The sequence below is a fragment of the Pteropus medius genome, unplaced genomic scaffold (genome assembly GCF_902729225.1).
Source record: "Pteropus medius unplaced genomic scaffold, Ma_sr-lr_union100, whole genome shotgun sequence".
NCBI classification, from domain to species: domain Eukaryota; kingdom Metazoa; phylum Chordata; class Mammalia; order Chiroptera; family Pteropodidae; genus Pteropus; species Pteropus medius.
In genome coordinates, this window is record NW_024354500.1 from 21,460,938 (window position 1) to 21,480,243 (window position 19,306).

Consider the following 19,306-nt stretch of genomic DNA (forward strand, 5'->3'; position numbering starts at 1 on the left):
AATGAGGTTAAACTACTATAAAAAAGAATAAATATTAGATTTAGGAGAGGAACCCTGTTAGAAAAAAGAGCAACATATGCTACAAAGAAATAAAAAAATGCATGCTTTGTTAAAATTATTGAGTGTGCTATGGATCATTTTTAAACATTATAAATTTAAAATCAGTTTTAATTGTAATTTCAACTCCTATCATAAACTAACTTTGGTATTACTTTATGTTTGAATTGTATAATCAAATTTATTTTTTATACTTTAAAATACATAAACACCAGGTTTAGGAACTGACACAATGAAAAACACTTGGAGGTCTTAAATGATATTTTAACATGTCTAGACTATGAATAAATCATTTCTTTCATAGCCAGAAGAAAAATCCTCAGAAAAAATTAACATGTATCACCAGTTCATGTGGAAATGCTTGTTCTATTAGTAGAAGTATACAAACAGTATCCATTAGGAGTTTATAATTTGCAGAAATATGGAAATCTGAATTTCACAATTCACATTATGATACTATGTACAATCTAATTTTAGGATGAGAAATTGGAAAGTAGCCTCTGTGTCCACAAATCCAAAACACAGTTTTCTATACAATGAAATAGATGAACTATATTTTTGAATATACCTTATACTTTGGGGCCCCCAAACAGCAATTCTGATTTTAATTGAAAATAGACCACAAACATTTAATTTTGCATGGATTGGCTCTTATACAAAAACCTCTGACTCCCTACTGGGTTATATACAAATGAGCAAATGTCCTAGAAGAACCAATTAGGCCTCTCAACCATATGTGCCGATTACTTTATACATTCTAAGTCCTTTTACAAAGAAAAAAAGAAGATTCTTAGGCTTGTGCAGAACGATTCAGTTGTATGACAGTGGAAAGATTAGAAGAGGAAAAGGAGATAATGTAGCATTGGGAGGAAAAGGCCTGCTCAGACTTCCTCAGGCCCATACTAGTTTTCACCCTAATCACTGTTAATCCTTTTGACAGAAGATTAAGTGTAGGTGGTACATGGAGCACAACAGAGAGCTAAATTCTAAATCAACACATTATGGATCAGGACAGACATGTGCAAAGTCACTAGGATGTGAGGCCAGCAAGGCTTAACTGTAACTCGAATGAAGGTATTAAAATAGCTAAAGAAAGAATTTGTCAATCAAAAAGAGGATTATGGGTTAGAAGCACAGACAAAATGACAGAAAGAGAAATTTTCAGGCTTTTCAAGTGTCTTATTTTGATGGACAGTCCAATATTTTAAAATTGCAGCAAGGTAAAAAATAAGAAAAAATTATGGATAAAAATCAGCTATATTTTTAAAACTTGTTAACATCCAGTGCTATAATAAACATAGTTAATTTGGATGCGTAAGTATACTTTGCTACGGTCCAAATGTAATTTCAGGGTGTAAGCCATATCAATCAGCTTGATATGTGCTTAGTTTAACTGTTTTCTGAGACTAAGTTCTGAAGTTATTTCTATAGGTCTCTTTTAGACTGCTGACCCTTCCACTATGTCCTGACCCTTATATGTTGCTGACTCATTCACTCTTCTACTCTCCAGTTTTAGGTCTAATTAGGCTGGAAATGAGAAATCGTTCTCATACCTCCCATTTCCCAAACCTGGCCCCAATCTCCGAGTTCATGGAGGGTAACCTCTTGAGTGCCACTGGAGTTAGGGGTGAGAGGAGTGATTGTCCTTGATTCATGAACTCTTTGTTGAGAATTTTGGCATCTATGTTAATTGCAGTTTTGTTTTGTGTCTGGTTCTGTTGTCAAGGTGACTTTTCTGTAAGCCATCACTGCCTGGTCTGTTTACCACTTAGGGCTGCTCCCCCAACTTCCTGCTGTCTAAATGTTCCTGGTCTAGGCCAAGAGAATTCTCAGGAAGGCTTCTTCCAGTAGAGGTTGTTGCATCTCTCTGCAGCCCTCCACAGGAACAAGCACATGGATAGGGTGGTGCTCAGGGGCAGTCCACCAAAGTCTTCCGGATGAGTTTAATGGGCTAGTTTAGGGGAGTGGAAAGAGGATGGGGGAGGAGCTAATCTGTATCCTTTTGCACCAAGATATTCCTCAGCACAGATCTTTATGCCAGCTCAGCACCAGGCACCTCTGTGAGTCAGCTACCTTCAGCACCTAAAACCGGATGCGAAGCCTCTCCCAAAGTTCAGGTCACACCCTACAACTATATGGGTGATTCTCTTGTGTATGCTCCTCCTACTGGCTCTAGGGAAGCCTATTAGGGAGGACAGTTGCTCCCCTACGAACATTACTTTCCTTCAAAGGCTCCTAGCCCTCTTAATATAGTCAAAGGGGTCTATGTTTCGATAGGTTTTCTGCAATGCCTCTTCTTATTAAACTCCTTGGGAATGATGGTCTACACGCGACCATTTCTTTGAACTTAAAATGGAACAGAGTCCACAGAAATCCTGGTACTTCTCCATGAACTGTTGGGTGGTGGGTAGGGCAAGAGCATTCTACAGTAGCTCCAGGTGTCTTAATCTGTTTGAGCCACTATAACAAAAATAACATAAACTGGTGGCTTATAATCAACAAAAGTTTATTTCTAAAAGTTCTGGAGGCTAGGAAGCCAAGATCAAGGCACTGACAGATTTGGTGTCTGGTTTGGTCCTGCTTCTTGGTTCATAGCTCGCTGTCTTCTTACTGTAACTTCACATAGGGGAAGGGCTAGGGAGATCTTTGAGGTCATTTCTATAAAAGCACTAATCATTCATGAGGGCCCCACCCTCATGACCCAATCACTTCCCAAAGGCCCTACCTCCAAATACCATCACTTTGGCTTTAGGATTTAATATATTAATTTGGTGATGGTTGAGGGAACATACATATTCAGTCTATAGCACCAGGGAAGCAGGAAAGGGCTATTGGTTTTCCACATCTTCATGGAATACATTAGAATGTGAACACAAAAATCCTTGAGGCTCTTAAAGTATCTTGGGGTGAGGAGGATTGTCAACTTATTAGGACCTTCTCAGTTTCTAAATTACTCATGTTTAGAAATTTTATAAATCATGTATTCCTTTTGTAATCATAAGCAATCAATAAAGATTATTATTTTTAAAGAACTTTGTAATCAGAGGCTTCTTAGATTTAAGGACATCATTAAAGAGAATGTATTGAATCTTTGCTGGTCTGTTATATGTTGAATGAATAACAGTACATCCTGATCAGGTAGAAGAATGGAGGAATGATTGATATGCACATCTCCATTTGCCCAGGTGTCTAACATTCTCTTTTCCCTCTCTCCCAATTTTCCTGATTCAAACTCCCACTATTTAAGAAGGTTAAGTTCAGTCTTGGTAAAAGATCCAATTTCATAATAAAATTTAAAGTGGTAGGGAATATTATGGTCTTTAATGCTTTGTTTCCCCCATAACCACGAATGCCCCTTTATATGCAGAATTTAAAATAGATGTAAGAGGAATTTGTTCTATAACTCTTGGACCCTTCAGCCAAATAAAATATCGATAAATGGATTGGAGTAGGCGAAAAGAAATTAATTTCTTTCAGGAGAATTATTGCTGGTCTGTGGATCCCCACCTCTACCCACCAAGGAGTGGTGTGTATATTGGGGGTAAGGTTGGGGTGGGATGCTACCATCTAACACCTAGCCTAGTAAAGGAGGCCTCAAGGGAGCTACTTGAAAAATTTGAAATAAGGTCTTTGCAATTGAGAGATACAGAGGGCTGTTGCCCAACTCAGGCCTAAAACTAGAGTAGACTGTGAAGGGCAGGCTGACTTCCTCTGGGATATCAAAGAAGGGCTGATTGCTTTGATAGTAGAACTAAAAGAATGCAGCTACATTGAGATTGGCCAGTACTTCCGAGGTTGTTGGTGCAAAGTATGTACGATCACTTCCTACAGAGAGGATTTGCGTTGTGTGGGGCAACAGGAGAAAACTGGCCTGGGTTGTGTTAGACCTCTTTCCCAAGCCAAGTTGGCTTGTAGAAGAGGATTAGGAGACCTCAGCAGGAAGAGAACCACAGTATGGTGAAGGAATTCTGAATGACTACCTGGAATAGAGATGTCTCTATTCAGTATAAGGCAACTGTAGGAGAGGGATCTCCAGAGGAGTGACTATTCCACAGAAGAATCAGGTTGAAACACTTGCAGGTCCAAAGAGAATAAAGCCAGCTTATAATGGTACCAATCCATGTTAATACTGTCTTTATTTTTTTCTTCCCTCATCTTGTCCTGGCAGGGAGACTTCACTCCTTTCCCCGCTTCAGGATCCAGCGTGAAATAGGTCCTGGTTAGGGGATAACGTATCACCACATAATAAATTGTAAAGAGATGGTGGGGTTCATTCATAAAGTTGTGTTTTGATTACAAATGTTTGTTCAGTTCAGTGGTTAGATCTGTACCCAGAGTCTCATAGAGCCACCCAGGCAACTATTCCAGGAACTTATTTCCCTCCACTTCACCATGGACCTATGGCAGTCCTATTTTTGTTCACTTATGAACATTACAAGAATCTGCAATTTCATTATATGCTTACAAACTCAAATACCTTTGGGGTGTAAGGTCATCATGGAAATTAACAGATGTGTATAGACCTAAACAGATAACATCACGTGATAATGCAGTGTTTAGCCAAACAGTTTTTCAGGCTGGGTGCCAAGGTCGGCAAATTAGAAAGTCATTTGGGAAGCTGGTAAACTTTTTCTTTGCAGCCAGCCATTCCTGCAACCTGGTGAGTTCTACTACTCACACTACCCACTCTGCCTTGGACACTAGAGGCAAATTTCCTTTCCCGGAGGAAGTGGAAATCCCTAAAGTTGGCTTGTGTGCTGGCTGGACAATTACTGCTTGGCTATCAACCATGGGAACATAGGCTATTGCCCATGGGAACATAGGTTATCACTCATGGGAACATAACATTCTAACAATAAGCTTTCTGCTTCTGTACTCTTGCTGCCACAACCTACCTGTGGATTGACGGTTAGTAAGTAGAAGAAAAATAGACTTTTGTGTTAAGACAGAATGAGGAATGGGACTTAGGGCTTAAAAATTCTGTACCTCTACATTTCGGGGCTGCTTAATTTGGGGTCTGCGTACCCCTAGCAGACCCAGCTGGCTGAATAGAGTGTGCTTCCTATAACTCACTAGTTCCTGGTGGTCCATGTGTCTTTCCGGGGCTGGCGGCTACAACACTCGGATCTCCAGATAAACCCAGTTCAACCTTCCTGGAGTTCCCTGGCTTTTCAAGTCCATCAACTTAGGTGAATCAAACAGCATTTCAAAGCTGCTGCGAGGCTGAGACAGCATCCTCGCTTGGACCATAGCGTCACCTGGGAAGTCGGCAGCGGGGTGACGTCACCGCGCCCCGGCGCGCGCCGGCCCCCAGCAGTCTTTGCCGCTCCGCCCCCGCCCAGCCCAACGCTAGAGGACGCTCGTGGGCTACGTCTCCTTGGCAACCACTAGCTCCACCACGTCGTCCCTTTAACCTTTAGGGTGCGCTGGCGCCGCGTCCCTCGCACTCTCTCCCCTTTCCCCTCCCCTTTCCCCACCCCCTTAGCTCGAGGCCTTCCAGGCCGGAAGCGAAGATGGCGGCGGTGGCTCCTGGCGCGGCTTCGGCGGAGCTGGTGATCGGCTGGTGCATATTTGGCCTCTTACTACTGGTAGGGGAGGCGCTTGGAGTTTATCCAGTGTTGAGACTGGTGGGAGAGAGGAAGGGGCCGGCCCTGCAGCTCGTCTCTTCGGCCCGGGAGACCCTCCTCGCCCCGCCCCGCTTTTAGCTTGGACTATGAGGAGCTCCTCCTCGCCGGGAACGGGGGCGGTGTTGCGGCTGGTGGGGAGGAGGCACGGATTTCCGGCTGCTTTTGTTGTCTTTTTCCTGATGACATTTATTTAATATTGCAGGTTTCCTTTCTCGAAACTCATGTTCTCATCCCTAACTTGGGCCCTGGGGCGCAGTTTGGGGACAGAGGAGTCCCTCAGGGTTGAGAATGGTGTAATGGCCTCTGGTTCCGTGTAAGAGGGGAGCAAATGGTGATGGGACAGCATCGGCTGATCTTTGCAAGCTCAGGCTCAGGCGTTGTTGACTTGAAAGGGGACTTCTCCTCTGCTTATTTTATTTTATTTTTTTTCCTGTATTCCCTATCTTTGAGGTTATTGAGTGTCCAGCCTTCTCTACCCATTGTGCGATTCTTTGATGACGTGAGTTGTTCATTTTGACTTCCAGGTTCCACATTCTTTCTGATCTATTGATAGCTGTAGAAACCTATAGGTCTATTGATAGGCGTAGAAACCAATAGGTCTGGTCTGTTGATAGGCGTAGGGCAAGCTGTAGCCCTCTTTACTGCCAGTATCAGGATATGTATGCTACCACTTATCTGATCTCAGGTGCCTTTTTCTCAGCCATCCTATTCCTGCTTATCCAGTGAGCAAAACATGGACCTTAATGGCCCAGATAACCTAGTTTTTACTTCTCTACCCTATATTAAAAACCTTGGTTTGGTTTTGGGATGGCGGGGGGAGGGTAGTTCAGTTTGTTTCTTTGTAACCTTCCCCGTTCACATTCATTGTCTTCATTTGGTCCTATTGTTGCTTCCTGTCCCAAAGTATTTTTGCACTTTTCCTCGACAAAAACAACAAAAAGTAAACTAAAAAACCTTTAACTTTAGTCTGAAAATCAAGATTTGTTTAATTTTACTCATTGCATGCCATTATGGTGTCTGCAACCTATGTAGTATGTTTTGCTAGTAAATGTTACAGCAAAACTACCAAAAAGAGAAGTGAAAGCTTAAAGACTTCTCTTGCTACCTTCACTTTCCCGCAAAATCATACTGCTTTTAAACCAAAACATGCTTTACTCCTGTTAGTGGAAAAAATAGAAACCCTAAAGGTTGGCCGTGCTCTCCAAAGCCAATCCAGTCTTGTACTTGGAAGAGTTCACTGCATTTTCCAGATCATTATGTTCAGTTGGTTTAGGAGAAAACAAAGAAGCATGTAATCAGTATTATAGTCGAGTGGGGATATCTTGGCATTTACCAATAGTAAACATTTCAGGTATAACAGTTGTGCTATAAATCATAGGAGAGTACAAACAAAACAGAATGTGGCCTTTGAGAGCACCTAAAGATAGGTGGGAAAACAAAAATTGATGAAACATATTTTAAGTACTGAAAACCAAAGTATGATTTTATAAATGAAATAGAACTTCAGAGAATAGAGAACGATATTGAAAGTAAAATTGAAGTAGACTTTGAATAGATGCGAAAGGGAAGACATTTAAGTTGGTGATATTACAGCAGGAACAAAGAAAATGAGAAGGGAATTAAATTTGAAACTGGATGTTGGAGTAGAAAAATTAGTAATAAGGGCCATTGTTTAATTTTCCACAAATCACTTTAATTCCTGGTTTATTAGAGGAGAGCTGGATTCTTATGTCTGCTGCATTCAGTCTTTTGAGATGTTATTTTGGTTGAAGTATATGAATAAAATCCAGTTTTAGTGATATGTAATTGGAAGCAGAGGAGAGTTTAGGTAATTATGGATGATGTTCTTTAATACTCTACCAAAACTCATTGAGTAGAAACTTCTTAAAAGTTGTAATATAGAATCTGAAACCCTATTAACGAACTTTTCATTCTGTTTCATTAAGATCTATTGGTCATGTTGTACTTTGAATGAATCTTTTAACGATGCATGGTTTTATAACATGATGCATTTAGTCATTTAGAAAATACTGATTTACTGAGTTATGCAGATTTTCCCAATATGGGTATATTTCGTTACGTAATATCAAAATTTCACATTCAGTAATATCACCACTGATGTCAGAAGAAATCTCAGAAATAAGTATTGAGAAACTGTCGGGCTCAGAGTTTTGGACACAAGTTTTCCAGAATTTTAATTATCATTTGAAGGCTTGAATTTTATCATTGACAGCAAATACCGCCAGTCATTTTTCTTGAAATGTTGGAGTTCCCTTTGACAAAATCTGCCAAATATCCAAGTCTGAATAAACATAGTCAGTTGTGCTTTCAAATAAAAATGACGTTCCTTGCAAACAGTGACTAGTTTGGCTTCCAATTCATAAGTATTGAGGTACCTTTCCTAGAGACAGCTATCATACCTTGGTTTGCAGTAGGAGAACTTAAATGCACACTTCACATTTTTCCTCCACAGTATTTAAAGAGACTCAAGAGTTGAAGTTTAATAAATTTAATTTTTATTGCTTTGTCAAGCAGTCTTATGTTAAATTGTCTTTTTTTTTTTTCTTATATGTGCGATGATGAAGAATACGATTAGCTACTGGCACAATTTGGTGTCATTGTCTTGACTCATGCTTAATTTGCCAGCAGTTTTACCCAACATGGCTTATGTACCATGAGTGCAAATGTTAGCACAGTGAAAAAGGCAAGTGACATTTTAGTATTATGAGAATAGTTTTCAAATTGCACATCTTCAGAAGGGGTTTTGGGACTGCCAGTGGTTTGGGAATTTAACACAGAACTGCTGCCAGTCATCTAAAGAAGCAGAACACTAGGTGATGACTTTTGTGATCTTAAGCAAACAGAATGGATTTCAGTTTCTTCTGCCACATAAGGAATGGTTAGATCTTGTTCTTCAAGGCCAATAATCTATTTGTGTTTACAATGTCAAATCTAAACTTTTCTACCTAGTTCCCCCAAGATACTCAAGCATTTGGCTTATTCCACCTTTCAAATTGTGTTTCCCATTACTATACAAGACAGAGTCTCCATTTCTGTGAAGCAAGTTTACTCATTACTCAAAAGTGAGGGCACCACCTGGGAACTTGATAGAAATATAAAACATAAGACCTTAGCCCTACTGAATCAAATCTGCAGTTTAACAAGTCCTTAGGCAATATGTGTGTTCATTAGTTTAACAAACATTTATCTGTCTTGTTCCTACCCCTACCCCAGTGGTTCTCTACCTTGACTGCTCATTAAAACCACCTTGGGAGTTTTTAAAAATCCTAAAGCCCAGACCAGTTACATCAGAATTTCTTGGGAGAGATTGGTGACTGCTCTAAACCTTCCCTTACAATTGTTAAATTATATATTTCTTTTATGAACTACTCTAAGATGTTATTTTATATGAAATTTAATAATAATTATTGCTATTTGTTAACCAGTAACTGTGACCAGGCACTATGTTAAACTCTTTCATCTCATTTATTCCTTTAAAAGTGCTATTAAAGTAGTATTCTTATTCCTATTTTACAGATGAGGACTTTGGTTTATTTTATAATATGTTAACTACTAATAAGTTTAACCCATATAAACAAAAAGTTCTTTGGAGTTCTGAGTTTTAAAACTGTGAAGGAATCCCAAGACCAAAAAGTTCAGGAATCTCTGGCTTAATTATTTGGCCTGGATTGCTCTTTCCTTGCAGGTCTGTCTGGTATTGGGAAACTCCTTCCTGTGCAGTAGTACCTATTACTTTGAACTTCGTAAAAGTGCAGATCTTCTTGAAATCTAACAAAAAATTTATTGAACACTTTGCTAAGTGTAGAAAGATATGGCTCAGCTTCCAATGACTTCATAATAACTTGAGGAATGTTTTAAACGTGTGAATATATTTAAAGACAAACCATTAAAGTATTAATAACATTTTATGAAAAATAATTTCCCCAGAACAAAAAAAAATTAGTAAATAATTAGACGGAATTTGAACCTATGTTTTGTTTTGGTTTTTTTTTTTTTGCTCCAACATCCAGGTTCCAAAGTCTGCATTTTCTTCTCATTTTATGCTTTCCTGCTTTTCTGACACCAATGAAATGTTAGTAATATGAAGGAATATACATGCAACAACTTGGATGGATTTCACATCCATTATGCTAAGTTAAAGAAGCGAGACTCAAAAGATGACATGCTATATAGTACTACATTATGACATTCTAGAAAAAGCAGAATCTATAGGGACAGATAACAGCGGTTGTCAAGAAATGGAGAGTGAAGAGAGGGGTTAACTCTAAAGAAGATGAACTATCCTTATATTTTGGTTGTCGTAGGGATAATTTGGAAGCCGCGAAACTAGTTAGGTGGTGTTATTAGTTCAGTTTAGGCTCCTAAACTAGGATACCCAGAAAGGAAGTAACAGTTGACTGTTGAAAAGAGTGAAAAGACAAAACAAGCTTGTCTCAGAACTCTTACAGAGTTTATTTAAAATGGTGGTTCTCAAGTTTGGCTCAGATTGGAATCTTCAGGCATTTAGGGTGCTGATACCTGGAGGAGCCTTACTCCCCGATTGAATTTACTTGGGGGAGGGCATAAGGGTATTTAAAAACTGCCCAGATGACTGTGTCATACAGCTAAGGTTGAGAATCACTGATATGGTATATGTCTGCAGTTCTCTACAATTGAGTAGTGCAGATGTTCTTAAAATGTAATCCCTGGACCAGCAGCAGCCTCACCTGGGAAGTTGTTACAAATGCGAATTTCCTGGCCCCACGCCACACCTCTTGAATCTGAAACTCTGGGAGTGAGGACCAGCAATCTGTGCTTTAATAAGTATTCCAGAGGATTCTGATGTTAGCTAGAGTTGGGGAATCTCGGATAAAGTCCTATACTCTGTGTTAATCCCTAGAAAGACATTGGTAACTATTAATAGTACCTACTTGATTAGAGATGTCAGCTTCAGTACCTCTGACTGTACTTTTTTCACTGGAAAGCTTCTTGCAATGAATATGTATTTATTTTCAGTGTTCACATTTCTTGTGTCATGTAAAATTTGAATTATAGTATAATGTGTCAATTGCATAGTGATAATTGGCAGTTAATCTCTAGCTGAATGGTACTCTTAAACTGTCATAATAGAGCACAAGTAATTTCAAGTTATGTTCTGTGGTGCTTCAGTAGTAAGCTTAGGCTAGAACATCTAAGTTACATCTCCTTTAGGTAGGAGAGCTCTATAGGGAAAATGTATTCAAAGCTAGTTATAATTACGATGTTGTATGAAACTATTAATGGTTGCATTGTGTTTGGTGAGGGTATATGTAACTGAGCACTGTTATCAACAATTTTTAATTGTTCCTTTTGTGTGTGTATGTCTTTGCATCTAGGTGAACTTGTACTGCATTCATGAAGTTGGCTTTAAAAATTATCAATCTTGAACAAGTTTCTAGTAGGTAGTGGGCCTTCTTTACACATCTAAAAGAACCTTTACTTGACATAAAGTTTCCCATTGAGAACTTTTAAACACCTGCTGAAATCAGTTTTAGAGAATACATAGAGCAATAACAAAACATTTCGTTCTATTTCAGGCTATTTTGGCATTCTGCTGGATATATGTTCGTAAATACCAAAGTCAGCGGGAAAGTGAAGTTGTCTCCACCATAACAGCAATTTTTTCTCTGGCAATTGCACTTATCACATCAGCACTTCTACCAGTGGATATATTTTTGGTTTCTTACATGAAAAATCAAAATGGCACATTTAAGGTAATTATTATACTATGCAATTTTATTCTTTCAGATTTTTGGCACTTAAGTATTTAAATTTAACAGTCCAGTAGATAATGTGCTTTATTATTGTCTCTGGGAATAAATGAGAATGGAAACGTAGCACAGGGGCTGAGAATATGACAACTAACATGAAAGACTAGAAACAGACTATTAACTGACATAAGAACTATTAATTTCACAACCCTTCACATGTGAAGAATGCTTTTGTTAATCTGAAAATTTATTAAGTAATTGTAGTAGGTTTTATTTTTGTGCCTTTCTTTGAAGTTTATTTGACTTGGGTTGCATTAATGCACTAAATACATAATTTAGAAGGACATTTGTTTGTGGCAGATTAGAATCTTACTCCATTTTATATTGAATACTTAGAGTCAGTATGGTATAGTGAAAAGACCGTTAGGCTGGGAATTATAAGACCTAAGTACTGGTCTTGGCTCTTAACTGTCTAGCGTTTGTGTTTGGCCAAATTAATTAACATTTTTGGACTTCAGGTTTCTCATTTTTAAATGAAGAGAAGATTTCTGAGTTCTCTCAATTATGTAAATTTCTTGTTTCTTATTAACATAAGCTATGAAGCAGAAGTTATGAAGCAGAAGTTATGTCTTATTTATTGTTTATGCCTAGTATGTAACACACACGTAGGTACTTAAATATTTGCATGAAATTTCAGATTTTTGCGTGTTTTCATCTTGAAATTTCTAAAGTAAGTGTTTTCATGAAATTATGAACTTCCTCTAGTTGTTCTGGGTCCATGCTTAATTTAGTAGTCACTTTCTGGGTACCAGTTTTTTTTTTTTAAATCTATGAGATGACATTATATCCATTTGAGAAACACTTTAAGAATTCACCCACCTAAAGAAGCAAATATATTACCTGTAAAAATGTAGGGCACTTGTTTTATTAAATGTCCCTTAAAAGATGAAAATTCATAACTATTGTCATGTGCTTATTTTACATTTGTTAAATCTAAATGTGGCACCAATAATTAGAAGGGAAGGAGTCCATGTTAGTATTTACCCCCACTTTTAAGAAAATTTTTCTTTCATTAAGGCATTATTTATTCAGCAATTATATGTGCTTTTTTTTTCTACTTTTCATTTACCTAGTTGTTTATTTAGTTCTGTTTGTTTTTAGCTAAGTCAGAGCTTAGATAATTTATCATTCTTTCCCCCTAATACTTTGATACTTTTCTTTTTGATATTTTAAAACATCCTTTGTTTCCCTTTTTCTTTTTTTGTGTGTCTGTGAGAGGCTAGTGAAATTCACAGGAGTTTTCATTGAAGCTGGCCTATATTAACACTCAAAAGTAGAACTGAAAAAACTTTTCAGGAACTTTTTCCCAATAAACTGTAGAATGTATTTTCTCTAAAAAGTTACTGATGAATTTACTTGAGGTACTTAGTGAAAGACAAGTACAAGTATTTAAGAACTATTTCTTCAGATTTTATTCCACAATTGTAAATTTAACCATGTTAGAGAAAAATATGTATGCTACAATGGCTTTAATGTACCCACATTTATTAGGATAAATGTATAAGTTGACATCGTTTTCCATGATGAATTATTTTGTATCCTAATTTTTACAATGTACATTGCTTATTCCTAAGTGAACATATATATTCTCTAACTTTCTCCATTTCCACCTCAAATATTGGAACCTCTAAACTGATTATGGACTTGCTTATAAGGAATAATTATTTGGGAATTCTAGATGTCAATGATGGCTAAGAATTGGCTGAAGGACAGAAGATGCCCAGGCTTTTCTGTCAGAAGGCGGTCAACAATACTTTATTTTCTCTTAGTTACCTTCCTAGCTATCTCTGCCTTGTTTTGGCAGTGGTATGTTGTAATAATGTTTGAATCGTTTCCTTTGACTTTTTTTCAACACACGTCACTATGAATAATCTTAGCTAGATAATTTCTTTGTTTCTAGTATTTTTTTGTGAAATAATTAACTTAATAGAAGAAAAAAAAACTGTAAAGACTAGCTAGAGATATTCTATTACAGTGTCTTGTATAGCTGTCCAGTAACTTTGGATAGTTGTATACACAAAATGTATTAATGAGAGAAAATCAGAAATTGACACGTGAACAAATATTTTTTTATTTTTTTATTTTGTGCTTCAATCCTACTCTCATGTGGTGGTAATTGTATCTTAGAACATTGTACTTTTCATTGCACCTTAAGTATATTCATTCATTTAATATTTCTTAAGCATGTAATATGTACCTGACAATTGCGGGTGCTAGAGATTAACTATTAAAACAAATAAGGCAGGTACTCTCCTGGAGTTTACCTTCTGTGAAACCAGACAAACAGTAAACAACAAAACAAGCTAACTGAAGAGCGGTAAATTCTATGAAGAAATATAAAAGATTGATGTAAGAGTGTAATTAGTTATAGGTAATTTAGATAGGAGGATTGGAATGACACGTAGCTGAGGTAAGCCAGATCGTTGAGGTTACTTGAGATCAGAATGAGGAGGAGCCAGTCAGGTAAAGAGCCAGAGAGAGGACCTTTAGGAAGAAAGCAGCAGGAGCTGTAGATATACAGGCCCTTTGGCAGGGATGAGTTTGGCCTATTTGGCTGAAGTGTAGTGGTGGTAGGAGTTGTGCTTTGCTACTAGCTGAGATCTAGAGGAAGGTGGGGACCAGATCGTTTATGACTTTAAAGTCATACTAATGAGTTAAGATTTTCTTCTAACTGCAGTGTGAAGTTAATGAAGATAAAAGAGAAAGGTGAATTGGATTAGACTGGTGCGAGTAGAGAAAAGTTAAAATTGGTATAATTTTGGAGATAAAACTGCTTGAATTTGCTGATGGATTAGATATGGGGGATGGGGGTGAAGGGAAAACAAAATTGAAGCACTGATGCCTAGGTTTTCATATATCTTAGAGAAATAAGGAAGCTTGGAGAAATAACAGGGCATATGTAAGCACATGGGCAGGTGAGGGAATGTAGAAAAAACAGCTGTATTTTGGATAAGTTCTCTTCAAAGTGCCTGCTACATATATTAAAGCAAAGGTGTCAAGTAGTGAGTTGAAGCTTCAGGGAGACCTTAAGGTTGGAGCGAAGTGAATTATATGGAAGTCGTCATCATTTGGGTAGTATTCAGAGCTTTGGACTGACTACTAGCTGGGAAGGCTGAGTCGTCAGAGGATTGGCATTGGAACATGGATTAGAGTGCTTCAATATGAAGAGGCCAACTGAAGGGCAGAGGCTGCAACCTGAGAGGTAGGAAGAAAAACAGAAGAGTCTTATGAAAATCAAGAGAAGAATGTGTTTAAGGAAGAGAGTGATAACTTCTTTGAATGATGTTGAGAGGTGTGAGAGAGGGAGAAAAGTGACTGTTAATTTTGTTCAGTGGTGACCAAAGAGCATGAAGAGTAATTTCTTTCCTTCCTTCCTTCCTTCCCTTCCTTCCCCCTTCCTTCCTTCCTTCCTTCCTTCCCTTCCTTCCTTCTTCTTCCTTCCTTCCTTCCTTCCTTCCTTCTTTCCTTCCCTCCCCTCCCTCCCTCCCTTCTGCCTTTTCTTTCTTTCTTCCTTTTTTTTCCATAAAGAGTAATTTTAATGGGTCAGTGGGATAGTTTGGAATGGGTTAAATGTGGACAAGAGAGCTGAGGAAGTAGTGATAGGGAATGCTGACAATTTTTCAGTGAGTTTTGTCCTGTAGTGGTGTAGAAAGTCGGGTCAGGGTAGGTTTTTTTGACGTGAGTTGTTGTCTGTTGATCTCTTTGTTGTTTTATGGAAATTACTAGAGTTTATATACCTAAGCATTAGGTAGAGTTTTAGGAAATTTTGAGGGGAGTGAGAGGTCATTACAGGTGCAGTGTCCTTGAGAAGGCAAAGCTGATTGCGGGGGAGGTTCACAGTGAAAGAGTTGGCTGTAAATAGTACAGGCACTTAGCAGAAGGAAGAACTAAGATTTGAATATAGATGGAACCCAGTTTTTAGATTTGGTAGTAAGATAAGTGAACTCTTGTCTTTTGGCTTCAGATTATTTTAGAGTCCTCTAAGTGTTTTCAACCACTGACATTTTGTGCTGGCTAATTCTTTGTTGTTGGGAGCTATCCTGTGCATTGTAGATGTTTAGCAAATCCTTGCCTCTATCTACTAGATCAGTAGTATACTGATCTCCTTCCTTCCCCACTCTATGTCTCCAGACATTGCAAGATGGTCCATAGGAGACAAAATCACTCCTGAGTGAGAACACTAGTCTAAGATGAGGTTTTCAGGTAAAAATGAGGAGAGTCAACTGTAGTTGAGCAGAATATTTCAAAAAGTCATTGTGAAGAATGGGAAAAGGACTTTTATATATGTGATCTATTACATCTTTGTTTTATGGAATTTTTATTTTTCTTTCTTGAATGTTCTCTAATTTCTTTATTTAGTATTAGTTCTTGATTATCTCATTCACAATCCTTTGGGTTTAATTGACTAGAAAATTCCTTTTGGTTTCTACTCTGAGAAGCAGTTGTTTATAAAATGTATCAAGGTCATAGTGCTTCTCCATAGAAGGAAAGTTTCATAAACTAAGCTCTTTTGACAGTACATCAGATACATTGGAGGCAAGACAGTGTGTACAAGCCAAATACACTAATAGTACTTGAGTGATGTTATATATTTTACACATATTTTTAGCTTTAAAATAGTAACAGTAATACACTTATTGCCTCAAGATTTGGTTAAACAAAAGAATCCTGCAGGGCAAAAGGTATGAAATTTCAATGAATTTTTGGTTATAAATTACCTTCAGATTTTCTACATATAGTTTTTTTGTTTGTTTTTTGTTTTTTTCCTGAAGTTGGGGCCTTGTTCAATTTCAAAGTTTTAACTTTTAACATGTCCTCAATGGATACATTAATACCTCATGTGGTTGTCTTGGAAATTGGTAAGAAGCTTGCATAGGGATAGATGTAATTATCCTGTTTCAGAAATCTTCATGTTTCAAAAATCTATTTAAACTTTTGTTTTGATGTATACACAGTCATTAAAGAAATAGTTTTTAGGAGCTAAAGCTTTGATTATATACATATACATTTGGTTACTTGAATCATCAGCAAAAAAATTTCCAATCGTTTTATAGAATTCTACCCAGTGCTTTTCCATTCCCATATGGTGAGACTACTTAACACTGTCTTTTCATTTTTCTGTATATGTATGAGTGTTTCTTTCACTACAGTTTTTAGGCAAAGACTACGGGTGTTAAAACTTGTTTTGCCCTCCCCCCCAAATGTACTTCATGGATATCCATCTATGCCATTTTATATAGATTTCATTGTTTTTACTGTCTATATGGTATTCCATATTATGAATGTACTGTAATACATTTTACAGTTTCTCCCCAGGCATCTAGATTGTGTTTATTTTTTTTTCCTGTTATTGTCTTTAATATTTTAAATAATGCTACCCTGAATATTATTGGGTAAAGGGCTCAGGTGAAAGGTCAATAAGCATTACTTGGTGCAGGCTGGAATTTACAGGATAAGAATCAACAAGCACACAAGTTCTTGTATATTTGACATTCTGCAAAGAGGTAAGCTTTCTCAAAGTGCAGGTGCTTCAGCAGAGGTACCTCTTTCTCTTTTTGTTCTCTCTTCATATTGGACAAGCGGAAGAGTGGCTTTGCAGGTAAACACTACAGACTTGGGTACTAAGTAGTGTGAGCTTAGATACAAAATGTTCATGGGGTGCTAGGACATTTCAGTTGCTGAACACCTAGAAACTTTGGGCCCCTTGGTCCCATAAGCATGTAATTGATATTGGGTACATCTCCTACTGTGTGGGAAGGAGTGGCCCCATTTGGGCTTGCTCGTTGCTAGGAGGGATTCCAACAAAGAATGTCTAGATCGTAGACTGTCTTCTTATTACTGTGTAGGAGATGACTTTTCTTCCACATTTGCCACTACTGGATATTACTAATGATTTAAATTTTGCCATGTAGGCAAGTGAAAGGAGTTACTATAATAATACATGATAAAGTATAGTAATTGAATAATTTCTCATTGTTGGTCTTATTCAAAAAATTTCCTAGTTCTTGCCTGTGTTTTTCAGATGACTTTTAGAATCAGCATGTCAAAATACACCTTAGTATATTGGATCTTTGATTGGTAATATATAGTTTTTATAGATTAGGAGGGGTTTGGTATTACAATCTTTTTATGTGGGAACATGTGAATTTCCATTTTTTTTAATCTTTTTTATAGTCATTGTTAGTTTTCTTTACATAGTTAACATAAATTATTTAACCTATTAATTACTACTGGACAAATGCTATTTTTTTGTGCATTGCGTATTAAGGTTTTGCATTTGTAGTGCTAAATTTGGATTTTTTATATTTTTCTTCTTTTAAGTGTTTATCAGTAAGGAATTCGTAGATTCATTGTTAGAGGTGTTTATAGGCAAAAAAGCAAAAAAAAAAAAAACCTAAATTATTTTAGGAAAATTAAATGTTGAAATCCTTCTTTAAAAGTTCTTATAGTGGGATGTTGATTCTGACTTGAGCTCTTAAAATATATAGAAAAAAAATTGACCTAGATACTGAGTTGAGCCTTGCTGCTTTATAGCAATGACTAGTCATTTAGACTCTCCAGATTTAATTTTTTATATGCATAAAATTTAGGATATTCAACAAAAAGACTTGCCATTATTCCTCAATTCTGATTCATTAATGTACAGATTTTATTTGTAAACATTAACTTAAATGAATTTTCTAAGTTAAATTACTAAATTTAAACTACGAATTTAAGAAAGCTTGTGTGGAGCTTAGATTGACTATTTTAAGTATTTTTTTTTAAATGTGTATTATGCCCAAATATCTTCTTTCTAAAATACAAATCATTGGTTGTCACTCTGCATAAAAATTATCACTATTTCCCAGTGTCCTTAGGACAAAGCTCAAAATACTTAGCGTGAATCACAAGTCTCAAATCTGTCCTTCTCCTCACTTCACCTGCTTTCTCTTACCTTTCCAAAAAAGCTCTAATGAATCTAGTTTTTCCAGACTTTTCATATATGTTCCATTCTCTCTTCTCTCCTTTCTACTATATTTTTCTCTTTTTCCCTGAGAATGACCTCTCTTCCTTCAGGTCTCAGTTTAGAGTTATTTTGAGAAATCCATCCCTGATCTTCAGTCTGAGTTAGGTGCCTCCTGTTTATATGCATTTCCCCAGAACTGTGTTATCTCAGCATTTACCTGATGAAATTTGTCTGCTTATTTGTCATGTCTTGAAAGCACTGCCCATACCTGTTTGAGTTGATGATACATTTATGAGTGCTATTTAGTCATTAAAATTCATAAAATTCATAAAATTCATAAAATTAAACAATGTATGCTTCATTAATATTGATATTGTTTCCTTTTTGTCCTAGGATTGGGCTAATGCTAATGTCAGCAAACAGATTGAGGACACTGTATTGTATGGTTACTATAGTAAGTATCTTTCAGTTTCATTTCCTATTTGGAGTGCTAGCCAAAATGTAGAATAAAGCTACATGTAAACTTTTAATTTTGATACCACATTTGAGATTATTGTTCATCACCAAGAATAGGTAATGTTCATTCTCATAATCCTGAAACTTCTGTTACTTATTTTGCTTCATGTAGGTTCATTTGTAGCATTTCTTTGTGGAGATTCAATCAAGTTACTTTAAATCTCAAGTTTCTTTTGTTACTATTACCAATTTCCCACTTGTACTCTTGATTCAAGAATTTTCAGTTTCCTAGAAGTTTTTCTAAGTATTGACACTAGTCGAGTGTTCTTTCTGGGGGAGTTTGTAGCATTAACTTTACTGTACAGAGCCAGTTTAATCCAGGGGATTATGGTTGATTGGTCCTTCTCTCT

At 36.9% G+C, this 19,306-nt stretch overlaps 1 protein-coding gene across 1 annotated transcript in view; it reads left to right on the top strand.

Annotated features, from left to right (window-relative positions):
- The first annotated feature begins 5,395 nt into the window (after positions 1-5,395).
- LMBRD1 (LMBR1 domain containing 1) overlaps positions 5,396-19,306 on the top strand; it is a 78,156-nt gene continuing 64,245 nt past the window's right edge. Inside the window, exons 1-3 of the mRNA XM_039852858.1 lie at positions 5,396-5,645; positions 11,261-11,437; positions 18,834-18,894. Of these exons, the coding sequence (XP_039708792.1) occupies positions 5,571-5,645; positions 11,261-11,437; positions 18,834-18,894 (313 nt within the window). The 5' untranslated portion in view covers positions 5,396-5,570. The remainder of the gene's footprint in view (positions 5,646-11,260; positions 11,438-18,833; positions 18,895-19,306) is intronic.